The 13,504-nt window shown below is 55.2% G+C and overlaps 5 protein-coding genes across 5 annotated transcripts; 4 read left to right on the top strand and 1 right to left on the bottom strand.

Moving 5' to 3' along the window:
• Positions 1 to 286: 286 nt before the first annotated feature.
• On the top strand, positions 287 to 1,588 carry MONBRDRAFT_37972 (uncharacterized protein; the record flags this gene model as incomplete). The annotated part of the gene is made up of 1 exon (XM_001747745.1): positions 287 to 1,588. One exon carries the CDS (start codon positions 287 to 289, stop codon positions 1,586 to 1,588), a length of 1,302 nt encoding a protein of 433 aa, XP_001747797.1.
• A 2,423-nt stretch (positions 1,589 to 4,011) lies between these two features.
• Positions 4,012 to 5,277, top strand: MONBRDRAFT_27322 (uncharacterized protein; the record flags this gene model as incomplete). The annotated part of the gene is made up of 1 exon (XM_001747744.1): positions 4,012 to 5,277. One exon carries the CDS (start codon positions 4,012 to 4,014, stop codon positions 5,275 to 5,277), a length of 1,266 nt encoding a protein of 421 aa, XP_001747796.1.
• A 441-nt stretch (positions 5,278 to 5,718) lies between these two features.
• Positions 5,719 to 7,013, top strand: MONBRDRAFT_27321 (uncharacterized protein; the record flags this gene model as incomplete). The annotated part of the gene is made up of 2 exons (XM_001747743.1): positions 5,719 to 6,313; positions 6,448 to 7,013. 2 exons carry the CDS (start codon positions 5,719 to 5,721, stop codon positions 7,011 to 7,013), a joined length of 1,161 nt encoding a protein of 386 aa, XP_001747795.1.
• Positions 7,014 to 7,664: 651 nt separating this feature from the next.
• Positions 7,665 to 8,651, bottom strand: MONBRDRAFT_10018 (uncharacterized protein; the record flags this gene model as incomplete). The annotated part of the gene is made up of 1 exon (XM_001747659.1): positions 7,665 to 8,651. The coding sequence occupies one exon, from the start codon at positions 8,649 to 8,651 to the stop codon at positions 7,665 to 7,667; it is 987 nt and encodes a 328-aa protein (XP_001747711.1).
• Positions 8,652 to 9,575: 924 nt separating this feature from the next.
• Positions 9,576 to 12,758, top strand: MONBRDRAFT_10017 (uncharacterized protein; the record flags this gene model as incomplete). Its single annotated transcript, XM_001747742.1, has 4 exons — positions 9,576 to 11,258; positions 11,342 to 11,442; positions 11,518 to 11,582; positions 11,737 to 12,758. 4 exons carry the CDS (start codon positions 9,576 to 9,578, stop codon positions 12,756 to 12,758), a joined length of 2,871 nt encoding a protein of 956 aa, XP_001747794.1.
• Positions 12,759 to 13,504: the final 746 nt, after the last annotated feature.

Raw genomic sequence — 13,504 nt, 5'->3', positions numbered from 1 at the left:
GACTACGATACACCATCACTGCATTCGTCTGCAAACATCACGAGTCCGAAGTCCGAAAACGCACACATCCGAAAGGACATGTCTGCAAACATTAGGAGTCCGAAAAGTTAAACACACACACACACACACACACACACACACACACACACACACACACACACACACACACACACACACACACACACACACCAAAGAAAGAACCACTGATCCTTACTTACTATTTTTCCAAGTGCGGTGGTCAGGAACACGCACACGGTCAGGTTGAATTGCAATCAGGACGAGGGTCATGGCGCCATCGATGAGTCTGCGGGCAAGGGGACCATGTACCGTGGAGGTGCTTGTTTTGGCCTGGGCGTTGTGTGTGGTTCTGGTCACGGCGGCGGCCCAGAAGCCATCCATCACGGTGGATGAGGTTGGCACGTTGTTCATCAACTCGACTGAGAAGGTGGTGGTCAATGGTGTCGACGTAATGGCGGCCTTTGCTTACCTACTTGAAGCGGCGACAAGCACGCCGTCAAGCGTGCCACAACTCATCATCTCCACCGCCGTTCGTGGCCCCGACTCGGTGTATGCGGCTGATCTGGACGGCGACGGTGATCTCGACGTTCTCAGCGCTAGCAGCGATGACAAGATTGCTTGGTACCGGAACAACGGCAACGGCACCTTTTCTGCCCAGATCGTCATCTCCACCGCTGCTGACGGCGTCACCTCGATGTATGCGGCTGATTTGGACGGCGACGGTGATGTCGATGTGCTCAGCGCCAGCTGGAACAAGATTGCTTGGTATCGGAACAACGGCGACGGCACCTTCTATTACAGGCAGATCGTCATCTCCACCGCTGATGATGGCGCCCGCTCGGTGTATGCGGCAGATCTGGACGGCGACGGTGATCTCGACGTTCTCAGCGCCAGCTATGGTGACGACAAGATTGCGTGGTATCGGAACAACGGCGATGGCACCTTTTCCACCCAGATCATCATCTCCACCGCTGCTGACGGTGCCTTCTCGGTGTATGCGGCAGATCTGGACGGCGACGGTGATCTTGACGTCCTCAGCGCCAGTGATAATGATGACAAGATTGCGTGGTATCGGAACAACGGCGACGGCACCTTCTCTGCCCAGATCATCATCTCCACCGCTGCTGATTATGCCATCTCGGTGTATGCGGCAGATCTGGACGGCGACGGTGACAACGACGTCCTCAGCGCCAGTGTTAATGATGACAAGATTGCGTGGTATCGGAACAACGGCAACGGCACCTTTTCTGACCAGATCATCATCTCCACCGCTGCTGACGGTGCCCGCTCGGTGTATGCGGCAGATCTGGACGGCGACGGTGATCTTGACGTCCTCAGCGCCAGCCTCAACGACGACAAGATTGCGTGGTATCGGAACAACGGCGACGGTAGCTTCTCTGCCCAGATTGTCGTCTCCACCACCGCTGATGGCGCCCGCTCGGTGTATGCGGCAGATCTGGACGGGGACGGTGATCTTGACGTCCTCAGCGCCAGTGGCGGCGACAATAAGATTGCGTGGTACCGCAACGATGGCCAGTGGGACTGGAAAACTCGCTTTAATTTGCCCTAAACCCTGCACTCTTAACCATCTTTGCGTCTTGTACGCCTCATTCATACACGTCGGACAATTGCTGACTCCACAAGATGCTCTTGGCTCTGAATCTCCTTGCAGAGCAGGAAGAGGAGGCAGTGGAGACATCGGCTTACAACTTGTGGCACTTGAGTCTCACTCCGAAACTGCTATGTCCGACCCCTTGCCCCTGATTCTCTGCCTGGCCTGGTTGAATGTGTTTCTTCTCCCTTCATTTACCACGATCCTCGTCATCAATTGGATTTGGAAGAAAGCAAAGACCAGGAATTGAATTTCTCAAAGACACCAACCACTGCTCAAGGGGACCATGGTAGGCAAGGATTTGCGAGGACTGTTCCAGGTTTGTTGAAGGTGATGCAGGGAGCGGATGTGTTTTGATGATCAACGTGTCAGGACGAAGTGCAGCTCGCTCGGTGTGTGGCCTTATCTTTATCAGTTCTGTTGTTTACCCGACAAGCGATCGCGCCGTCAGACTTGATTTTGACCTCTTCATTTTCCGCAGCTTTGGTCGATGGCGCGATTGGGCGGGCTTTCATAACTTGAGAGATGGTCTGATCCGACATCATCCCTGCATCACGGCTGGATCGGTCCTGCTAGAACGCCACTTGCAGCCATGCGAGGTCATGTCATTCGTTCCAAAGCCTACGCACGGATCAAAAGCTTTTGCTCTCATCAACGTATGTACGCTCAGACTCGCACAAGTTATCTGACATTCGTTTTTCACACACACGAAACACAACAATACTCCATAACACACACACACACACACACACACACACACACACACACACACACACACACACACACTCACAGCGTTTGTTCTCTTCGGGCAAGAAAAGCAGTAAACGCGCATGGGCTAGCACGATCTGGCTGAAGTGGGGATGAGGAGGACCATGGCGTCATTGATATTGATGCGTCTGCAGGACAGGAGACGTTGCACTTCTAGTATGATTGAGACCATCTTTGTGCCTTGTCCAGCCGGACGATCGACCTGGGTTTGACGAGTAGGCAGTAGAATTGATATTGTTTTGGCTGTGAGCTTCCGACACTGAGTCCTCTCGGTATTGTTGCTATCGCTCACCGATAGCGCCTCCTTCTCCATCAGACCCCAAACGCATGAGGCCATTTTCATCTGACTCGAATTTTCAAAGCGTGGTGGTGTTGTCCTGAGCTGCTCGATGATAGCAATACCGATAAAAAGAGAAGAAGTGATGATTTGTCTGATCAAGTGGCGTGGGTTCGACCAAGGCAAGCGTCTTTCGAGGCGGCACTAGAGCTTGGCCCGCGGTGATGTTCCATGCGCAAATGAGAAACGTTGTGTTTAGCTGGAAGTTCTCAGCGCCAGCCGCCATGACAACAAGATTGCTTGGTACCGCAACGATGGCCAGTGGGACTGGAAAACTCGCTTCAATTTGCCCTAAACCCTGCACTCTTAACCATCTTTGCGTCTTGTACGCCTCATTCATACACGTCGGACAATTGCTGACTCCACAAGATGCTCTTGGCTCTGAATCTCCTTGCAGAGCAGGAAGAGGAGGCAGTGGAGACATCGGCTTACAACTTGTGGCGCTTGAGTCTCACTCCGAAATTGCTCCTCTGCCTGGTCGAATGTGTTTCTACTCCCTTCATTTACCACGATCCTCATCATCAATTGGATTTGGAAGAAAGCAAAGTCCAGGAATTGGATTTCTCAAAGACACCAACTACTGCTCAAGGGGACCATCGTAGACAAGGATTTGCGAGGACTGTTCCAGCTATGTTGAAGGGGATGCAGGGAACAGAAGGGGTTTGACGATACACGTGTCAGGATGAATTGCAGCTGGCTTGGTGTGTGGCCTTATCTTCACCAGTTTCGTTGTTTACCCGACAAGCGATGGCGTGGTCGGACCTGATCTTGAGCTCTTCATTTGCCGCAGCCTGGGTCGTTGGCATGATCAGATGGGCTTTTATAGCTTGAGAGATGGGCTGATCAGACATCATCCGTGTATCATGGCTGGAAGGGTCGTGCTAGCACACCACATGCAAGCCATGCCCCATCACGTCCTTCAAGTAATCCAAGATACACCCCTCATTCGTTCCACACCTGAAGACCTGCGCACAGATCCAAAAGCCTTTGCTCCCATGAACATCCAAGCGTAAATAAACCGACGAACGGACACGAACGGACACGAACAAGTTATCTGACATTCGACGTTGTTCACTTACACACACACACACACACACACACACACACACACACACACACACACACACACACACACACACACACACACACACACACACAGATCGAGCAAGAAAAGCAGTAAACGCGCATGGGCGAGCACGATCTGGCTGAAGTGGGGATGATGAGGACCATGGCGTCATTGATATTGATGCGTCTGCGGGACAGGAGACGTTGCACCATGGAGATGCTTGTTGTGGTTTGGGTGCTGTGTGCGGTACTGGTCGCGGGGACGGCTCAGAAGCCGTCGATCGCGGTGGATGAGGCAGGCACGTTGTACATCAATTCAACGAACAAAGTGGTGGTCAATGGTATCAATGTGGAGGCAGCCTTTGCCTTCCTTTTTGACGCCACGCCAGCCTTGTGGTGGAGCGCACCAGAGCAGCTCGTCATCTCTACTGCCGCCGACGGCCCGCTCTCGGCATATGCGGCAGATTTGGATGGCGACGGTGATCTCGATGTCCTCAGCGCCAGTGTTCATGACAGCATGATTGCTTGGTACCGGAACAACGGCGACGGCACGTTTTCCGACCAGATCGTCATCTCCACCGCCGTCGGAGGCGCCACCTCGGTGTATGCGGCAGATCTGGACGGGGACGGTGACCTTGACGTCCTCAGTGCAAGTGCTGGTGATGACAAGATCGCGTGGTACCGGAACAACGGCGACGGCACCTTTGCTGCCCAGATTGTCCTCACCACCGATGCCGATTATGCCCACACAGTGTATGCGGCAGATCTGGACGGCGACGGTGACATAGATGTTCTCAGCGCCAGCGTCAATGACGACAAGATTGCGTGGTATCGGAACGAGGGCGACGGCACCTTTTCCGCGCAGATCGTCATTTCCACTGCCGCTGGCGATGGCGCCCGCTCGGTGTATGCGGCGGATCTGGACGGTGACGGTGATCTTGACGTCCTCAGTGCCAGCATCAACGGCGACAAGATTGCGTGGTACCGGAACAACGGCGACGGTACCTTCTCCGCCCAGATTATCATCTCCACCGCTGCTGATTATGCCATCTCAGTGTATGCGGCAGATCTGGATGGCGACGGTGATCTCGATGTCCTTAGCGCCAGCCGCAACGACGACAAAATTGCGTGGTACCGAAATAATGGCGACGGCACCTTTTCCGACCAGCTCATCATCTCCACTGCCGGGCTTGCTGCCACCACGGTGTATGCGGCAGATCTGGATGGTGACGGTGACCTCGATGTGCTCAGCGGCAGCTGGAACGACAAAAAAATTGCATGGTACCGGAACAACGGCGACGGCACCTTTTCCGCCCAGCTTGTCATCTCCACCAATGCCAATTATCCCTTCTCGGTGTATGCGGCGGATCTGGACGGTGACGGCAATCTCGATGTCCTCAGCGCCAGCCGCGACGACAACAAAATTGCGTGGTACCGCAACAACGGTCAGTGGGACTGGAAAACTCACTTCAATTAGTTTGATTGAGACCATCTTTGTGCCTTGTCCAGCCGGACGATCGACCTGGGTTTGACGAGTAGGCAGTAGAATTGATATTGTTTTGGCTGTGAGCTTCCGACACTGTGTCTTCTCGGTATTGTTGCTATCGCTCACCGATAGCGCCTCCTTCTCCATCAGACCCCAAACGCATGAGGCCATTTTCATCTGACTCGAATTTTAAAAGCGTGGTGGTGTTGTCCTGAGCTGCTCGATGATAGCAATGCCGATAAAAAGAGAAGAAGCAGCAGAGCGCAGGAAACATTCACTGCATTCGTATTCTAGATACCATCACTGCGTTCGTACACAACATCGGGAGTCCGTGTAGTCCATCCGGATGTATTTGCTTTCAAAGGAGGCTGGTTAGGAACACGCACACGGTCGAGAGGAATTGGAGTGAAGACCAGGGTCATGGCGTCATCGATGCGTCTGCGGGCAAGGGGACGTTGTCTCGTGGAGGTGTTGGTTCTAGTTTGGGTGCTGTGTGCGGTACTGGTCGCGGCGGCGGCCCAGAAGCCATCGATCACGGTGGATGAGGCCGGCACGTTGTACATCAACTCGACTGATAAAGTGGTAGTCAACGGTGTCGACGTGAAGGCGGCCTTTGCTTTCCTTTTTGAAGCAACGGCAAGCATGTGGTCAAGCGTCCCGCAACTCACCATCTCCGCCACCGCTGACGGCGCCCGCTCGGTGTATGCGGCAGATCTGGATGGGGACGGCGATGTTGACGTCCTCAGCGCCAGTTCTGTTGACGACAAGATAGCGTGGTACCGGAACAACGGCGACGGCACCTTTTCCACCGAAATCATCATCTCCGCCACCGCTGACGGCGCCCGCTCGGTGTATGCGGCAGATCTGGATGGGGACGGCGATGTCGACGTCCTCAGCGCCAGCATTGATGACAACACGATTGCTTGGTATCGGAACAACGGCGATGGCACCTTTTCCGCCCAGATCATCATCTCCACCGCTGCTGATTATGCCCGCTCGGTGTATGCGGCAGATTTGGACGGCGACGGTGATCTAGACGTCCTCAGCGCCAGTTCTGCGACGACAAGATAGCGTGGTACCGGAACAACGGCGACGGCACCTTTTCCGCCGAAATCATCATCTCCGCCACCGCTGACGGCGCCCGCTCGGTGTATGCGGCAGATCTGGATGGGGACGGCGATGTCGACGTCCTCAGCGCCAGTGTTAATGACGACAAGATTGCTTGGTATCGGAACAACGGCGACGGCACCTTTTCCGCCCAGGTCATCATCTCCGCCACCGCTGACAGCGCCCGCTCGGTGTATGCGGCAGATCTGGACGGCGACGGTGATCTCGATGTCCTCAGCGCCAGCATCAATGACAACACGATTGCTTGGTACCGTAACAACGGCAATGGCACCTTTTCCGCCCAGATCATCATCTCCACCGCTGCTGATTATGCCCGCTCGGTGTATGCGGCAGATTTGGACGGTGACGGTGATCTAGACGTCCTCAGCGCCATTTCTGGCGACGACAAGATTGCGTGGTACCGGAACAACGGCGACGGCACCTTTTCCGCCCAGATCATCATCTCCACCGCCGCTGATTTTGCCTACTCAGTGTATGCGGCAGATCTGGATGGGGACGGCGATGTCGACGTCCTCAGCGCCAGTGTTAATGACCACAAGATTGCTTGGTACCGGAACGATGGCCAGTGGTACTGGAAAACTCGCTTCAACTTGATCTGAACCTAGCATTCTCGAGGCTGAGTTTTGCGTCTTTGCGTCTTGACTTTCAAGCCGAATGATGGACCTCCATCCACAGGACGCTGTGAACCTGAATGGTGTTGTATCCGTCAGCTTTCCACACTTTGTCGTCCATGAGATGACTATCGCTCAGCCCGTCATCGGTTCAAAGCATTTGCTGTATTTCCGTATTGTATCTTGTTCTCATATATTCGGACTGAATTTCAAAGGCTGACGTGCCTGTCCTTTGGCAAGCCTCGACACAAAATTCGGACAATCACCTTGACTCCCCAAATCTCTTGATGCTCTTTCAGCCTTTCCAAGGAGTAGGCCGTACAATTGATTTCCTGACTGTCCGTTTCCGGCACTTCATTCTCTCAGTAAGATTCAGCACACGCATAACCGGAGCGCGTCTTGCCATTTGCGGGCTTTGCGCCGACGTGGCGCGAATAAAATATTACGCATGTTTTGTCTGTCCCATCTACACTCGAGAAGTCTCTTTCATCAGAGGTCCAAGATGCCAAGCGCTCGGTATGCAATTAATAGCGCTCACAGTGACAATAACATGAGTATGACTATGATCACAAGCACATCAACAGGCATGGGTGCGGGCTTCAAAGCGCGCATATCCATGTGGCTTTCCAGGCGGTAGGCCTAAAGGCAGGTGACGTTGCCGGAGAACAGCATCGTGCCCCACTGGACTATGGAGCAAGTGTGTGTAATAAGCGGGTTGCTGGAGGCCGGCGTCGTGCAGTTGGCATCCATAAATGTGTCCACTTGGTAGGTGGCGTGCGGAGTGCAGACATCGCCTGCCGGGGTTTTAATGCGCATGGACAGGAGGAGCCCGGAGGGCCCGGCAAAGGCCACGCATTGGTTCAAGTGGGCTTGGATGTGGGGACCCGGCTCACGGCTACTACATTCGCTATTGGCAAAGGTGCGTAGATCCAACGTAGCCGGGCCCAGGTCGGTACCACGGCAAGGACAATATGCTCCTACCATGTATCCATTGGACTCGAAGCAAGAGTCAACGCTGATGGCCGCTGGGACGGACAGCGGGGTTCCCTTGCAATGGCGATCACTATAGACCACAGCCACGACCGTCTGATTCGCCTGACAGGCGTCAGTTAGGAAGTAGAGCGTGGAGCCCTCTGATCCGTCGGTGTTGGGTGTGCAGAAGCCGTTTTCACGGAACAGGGCGTTTTCCATCATTACGCTCGAGGCATCGCCACAGCGCCCTTTAAATGGCACAAGACCAAAGTTTTGGGACGCATCGGGTAGATTGCACATGCATTGAAAGAGCACCGAGGTGTTTGTGGCCGCCGATGGGACGCACTTGTTCATAGGCAAGGACGAGTCGGGTTGGGCAGCATCACACGATGGAGCGTCAATCGCCACGGTCACGTTCTGCGCTGCGGAGCAAGCACTCGCGTCAAAGGAGAGTCTGCGATACTTGTTGGGTCCATCCTGGTAGCACTGCTTGTTGGCCCAACCCACGGAGAGCATGTAGTCTGCGGCCCCACAGCCAAGGGTGGGGCTACTGAAGATGCGCTCAGACACGAAGCTATCCGGGTCCAGCAGAGGTGTTGTGCTTGAGGCGCCCACAACAGCCAGTGTCAGCATCAGCGCCGCCAAGCGCGCCATGTCATGCATTGCGTCGTGATGTCGTGCCATCCGGTGCTCACCCCTACAAACACGAACAAGCAAGCATGAGCAATCCGGGCTTTGAGCAAGGGCATCTCGAGATCCACCTCTGCCACCAAGAGGCATCTGACTGTCGGGTGTCTCCCAGAACTGTGAAACTTTGTCACGAATCGCTGTCCTGCCCAAAAACTTGCTTCTGTCGCTTTGCTGCTCTCCTGACACCATCCTCATCACTACTGACGCGCCACCGCCGTCCTTTGGGCGCTGCCCTCGCGCTGCACCAGCTGTCGCCGTCGAGCCTCACCTCGATTAACTTTCGAGATCAAGATCTTAACATTAGAGAGCAAATGCGAATTTGTTCTGACAATCTATTGATAGTCCAATGCGCCGAAAATAGGTCTTGTTGTAACGACCAAAAAGTTTTAATTTCTCTCTCTCTCTTGTTTTCGCCGTTTTTTTTTTAAACTTTCTTACGTTGTTTCTCTGCCTCTGTCTCTCATTGCAAGTTCTTGAATCTCGTTCTCTCTTCAAGTTCATCAAATTCGATCTCTATCTCTTTATTTTAGTACGGATTCGCAGGCAAAGGTTTTCGCAAAACAAACGCATCTCTGATCGTCTTCCAGACTTGTTCCTCTTCTCTCCCACAGTTCCCGACTTATACACACTCTCTCTCACATTTACTTTCACGCCTCTCAAACAGATCTCGCTGCGCTGCGACACCGGTGACCGTCTGTCTGCCCCCGTGCGCTGGACGCTCCGTTGCCGTTGTCGGTTGACATCTGCGCTGCTGACGTCTTCTCATTCTGTCTGGCGAGGTGGTGGTGTGCTGTGACCGCCACACTGGGAAGCCTGGCACTGCTGTCGGCGGGCGTGCCCGCCCATGCGCAGACGCCACCCTACGATCCCCGAGGACCGACCAGCACCATGCCGCCGGCTACAGGTGCTGGTGTAGGCGCACCTGCGTCAGCAGTTAATGGCAATGGGGCAGCAGCAGGGGAAGGTGTTCCTAGCGTTCTTCTGCCAGACGCAGACCTTGGCGAACCGCTGCCCTTTGGCGGGAGCGGTCTCAGCAAAGCCTTTCGCCGGTCTCTTCTCCGTCGGGCTCAGGTCGCCCTTCCCAGCCACACGCGCGTGGATGCTTCAACCTTTCGTCAATCCGAATATGACGTCGAGTCCCAACGCGTTGTCGATGCTGCCTATGGCCACTTTGTCCCCAGCACACCCGTGTTCACTGCCCAAGCTGCGCCCCCCGTGCCCACCACAGCGCCAGCTGCCAAACACGTTCGCATCGCCGATCCCCCAGCCACGTCGCCCCCGCCAGCATCTCGTCCCGCTCCTGCAACGGCTGTCCCAACAACCTCGGCGTCTGCCACGCTTGCACCTGCGCCTGCTCCTGCAGCCACGGCTGCCGTCACATCTGTGCCCGTGCGCGCGGCCGGCCTTCCCTCGGGCAATGTCCACTCGCCCGTCCGGCGTCAAAACATGGCTAATCTTGGCCGCGGACACGCTCTTCCCCCAGACGAACTGGATCTAGCCCCAGTCCACGGGGATACTCGCCTGCAGCACGCACCTCCTTTGCCTGCCCACTATCAGCGTGCTGACCACGATGCCGTGCGTAGCATTCTCCACAACGAGCCTCGCCCCATGGCCGATCGACGCCATAACCGCGTCCTCTTTGCTGCCGATGACTCCACCTCTTCGGGAGCTGGCGTGGCGCTCAATCGCCCCGTTCCACCCCTGGATCCATCAGAATACACTATGCAGTATCGCAAACCTCTGGGCCCTGACACCGCCTCAACTCCCGTCCGTGCCCCACGGCCTGCTTGGGCCCCGCCAACACAGCCCATGCCCGTGCCCGCACCCGAGGATCTGCCCATGCCTCCATCTGAATACGATCGTGCCTACGTCTGGCCTGCCGAGAGTGGCCCCTCGTCAGCACGGTGTATCATGCAAAGCGATATTCGTCGTACCGACCCCGCCACCGTAGCCGATGTCCTTGCCCACTACCGTAGCATTGCGCCACCAGGCCTCGTCGACTCTACCTATGCCCTAGCCTACGATGTGCCTCCAGTGCCTGCCCCACCTATTGCGGCACCGCGACCAGCTACAATCGCCTCGGCACGGACCAACGCAGCCGCAGCGCAGCATAACACCATTTCATCGGCGTCTTCGAAGGCGTCATTTCAAACACCGCCGCGTGAGGCTTGGCCCACGGCTGCGGTGCAATCACGCCGTGAAAAGCCCGCCGTTTCTGTTGGCATTCAAGCCGACGTCGCGCCACCGCTAGACCCCATCGCCGCTGCTCTGGTCGCTAGCCCCTTGAAGTATAGGCCTGTCTCCGAATACAAACACAGCTATGAATCTCCCCGCTCGTGGCGCGAGTCAACCGCTGTGCAAACCGACGACAGCCTGACGCATCAGGCTTTACAGCCCCATGTTTCAAGTAAAGAGCCCGCCTGGCCTCGTGCTGGATCTGGACTACCCCTGCCGCACACCAACATTCCAACCACGAGTGCCGTGACCTCTCCGACACGTGGTGCCCCAGCCACATATCGCTCCGAGCGTGAGCTGGCTTCCAAAGCGACCACCCCCAACACCCTCCAAGTGGTGAGTTGCATTCAATTTTTCCATTCCCGCCTCGTGGCCAGGTTTTTGGATCACTCACAATTGCTTGTTCCACGCTCGCACAGCATGATCTGCCAGCCGCTGGGCGGCCGAGCGTGGTATCGAGCGGCATTGGTCAACCCGATTTGCCAGAGCTAGCCACCTATGATACTGAATATCGCAATCGGTAAGCTGGACTTGAATCCATTCAATTTCTCGTCCCACAGCTCTTGGCCTCACTGTTTTGTCTTCCTGATTCTAGGTACATGGACTGGCAATATCCCTCGCCTTCTCGGCGCCCCACCCAACCTGAAAAAATTCCTTCAAGTAAGTCAGGGGGAAAAGGGGTCAATCTTGTCTGCTCCTATTGATTCCTAGTGGTGTCGTTGTATCGCCATGGTACCATCTCGCGCTGGGTGGTGAACGGTGATGCACGCTCAATGGGTTGTCGTCGTGTCGTCGTGTCGTCTCCCAATCGTAGCGACCGAGTACACTCAACACTACGGCCCCCGAGAAGCACGAGTGGCTCAGGGACACACCAGCGAGGAAATGCGTCGAGTATTTGAGCGCGTGGACAGCGATGTAGCCGCGGCGCAATATGCCGCACAACGTCGTCAATTTGCGCCCAGTGACTGGCACCGGCAGCTAGAGCAAAATCGTCGGGCTGCAGCGGCTTATCGCCTACGTGGTCGACAGCTTGACCACGTTGGTCAGCGTTTGAATGAAATTGCTGCCGAGCAAGAGGCGCTGCTTGAGCAGGCTCGTGTTAAGGAGTTGCGCGAGCACCAACGTGAGGCGGCTCGTCGACTAGATCTTGATGCCCAGGTCCATCCCCATATGGTTACGCGCTCTGGCACGGAAGAGCTTGACTTACAACCAACCTTCCCAAGCCACGAAAGCGCACCATCAATCATCGACTACGAGCTTCCGGCGCGGACATCATCACCTCCCCGCTCAAGGACCATGCCCACGGCCCAAGCAGATGATTCTGCATTGCCTGGGCCTCAAGCCGACCCAACCATCGACTTGGCAACCACTTTCAAGCGGTTGCACCCTGTTGGCCACTCGGGCACGGTGTCCCAAGGCCACGGCGTGCCTGGACCCTCTATGGTGCCCCTGCGCCCGCAGCGCTTGCGTGGCGACGAATCCTGGACCGAGTTGGGCAGTGTTTTGGATATCCAAAGCCCAGGGCCCGCGGCTGCTCAAGTCAAGCCCACGCTCCATGCCACTTCGGTACCGGCTGGGCCAGCCTCGACAATATCACAAGTGAGCAGTCTTGCGCACGGCGACACCACGACCAGCGAAGCATGGGCAACAGATGCCAATGCCGAGTACAGCCGACTGGGGCTCGGCACCGGTGGCACTAGCCGGCCTTCACATCGCCGAGAGGCTACTGAGTGGGTGGACTGGTCTGCTGAGGTTGGCCGAGGCACGCCGAGTGCTCGTTTGGCAGATGACGTGCTCGAGCGAGCGCGACGCCACCGGGCCAAAACACGCATCTGAGGAGAATAGAGTCTGGTGGGGGACTATTTTTTTTTTTTTTTTTTTGGTTTTGCTTGCTTTTTCACGTTAATTGTATCCTATTTGAAGACCGTTTTGGTGATTGATGTAGGCATAAAGGCCGCGGTGTTTGCCTGTGGTGCGCAGCATAGCGTTTGTTGTTAATTTGAAGACTTGTTTCACACACATTCTACCATGCTTCACTTGAGCTGATGGGCGAACAGGGTCCAATCAGGTGCACAGGGTGCCAATGATGATGGGCATGTCTCGGTGGGACAAGCACAGTCACATATGGCTCAGGCACTTTGATAACATGCCAGAAACGCCACAGCCAGCACAGCGGCCGGTCAAGGCGCGCCACTCGGGACCTCTTGTGGCCAATGAACAGGTTAAACAGCAGAAATCAAAGTAAAAACTGCCAGCTCAACCCAAAAGAAGAAAGAAAAGAAGAAGAAAAACGAAACACAGGTATATCACACTGATTGCCTGCGAGCCAACAGACAATCACGCCACAAAGACACGCGGCAAACACCCAGTAAATGAAGTCAAGGGTAAGGAAGCAGAAGAGAGAGCGAGACAGAGAGCGAGGAACCCATGCACGAGCACACATGTCCACAACAACTTTGACACACGCTCAAACTCACACAAATTGAAAACAAAAAAAAAAAAAAACAACAAAAAAAATCCAAAGGAGGAAGCTCTTGCTCATGTATGGTCTATCGAACAAAACTCACACAGCACGTTTATAG

Source organism: Monosiga brevicollis, genomic scaffold, assembly GCF_000002865.3.
Source record: "Monosiga brevicollis MX1 MONBRscaffold_18 genomic scaffold, whole genome shotgun sequence".
In the NCBI taxonomy this organism is placed as follows: domain Eukaryota; class Choanoflagellata; order Craspedida; family Salpingoecidae; genus Monosiga; species Monosiga brevicollis.
Note: the sequence above shows the minus strand (reverse complement) of the source record. Positions and strands in the feature narration are given on the sequence as shown.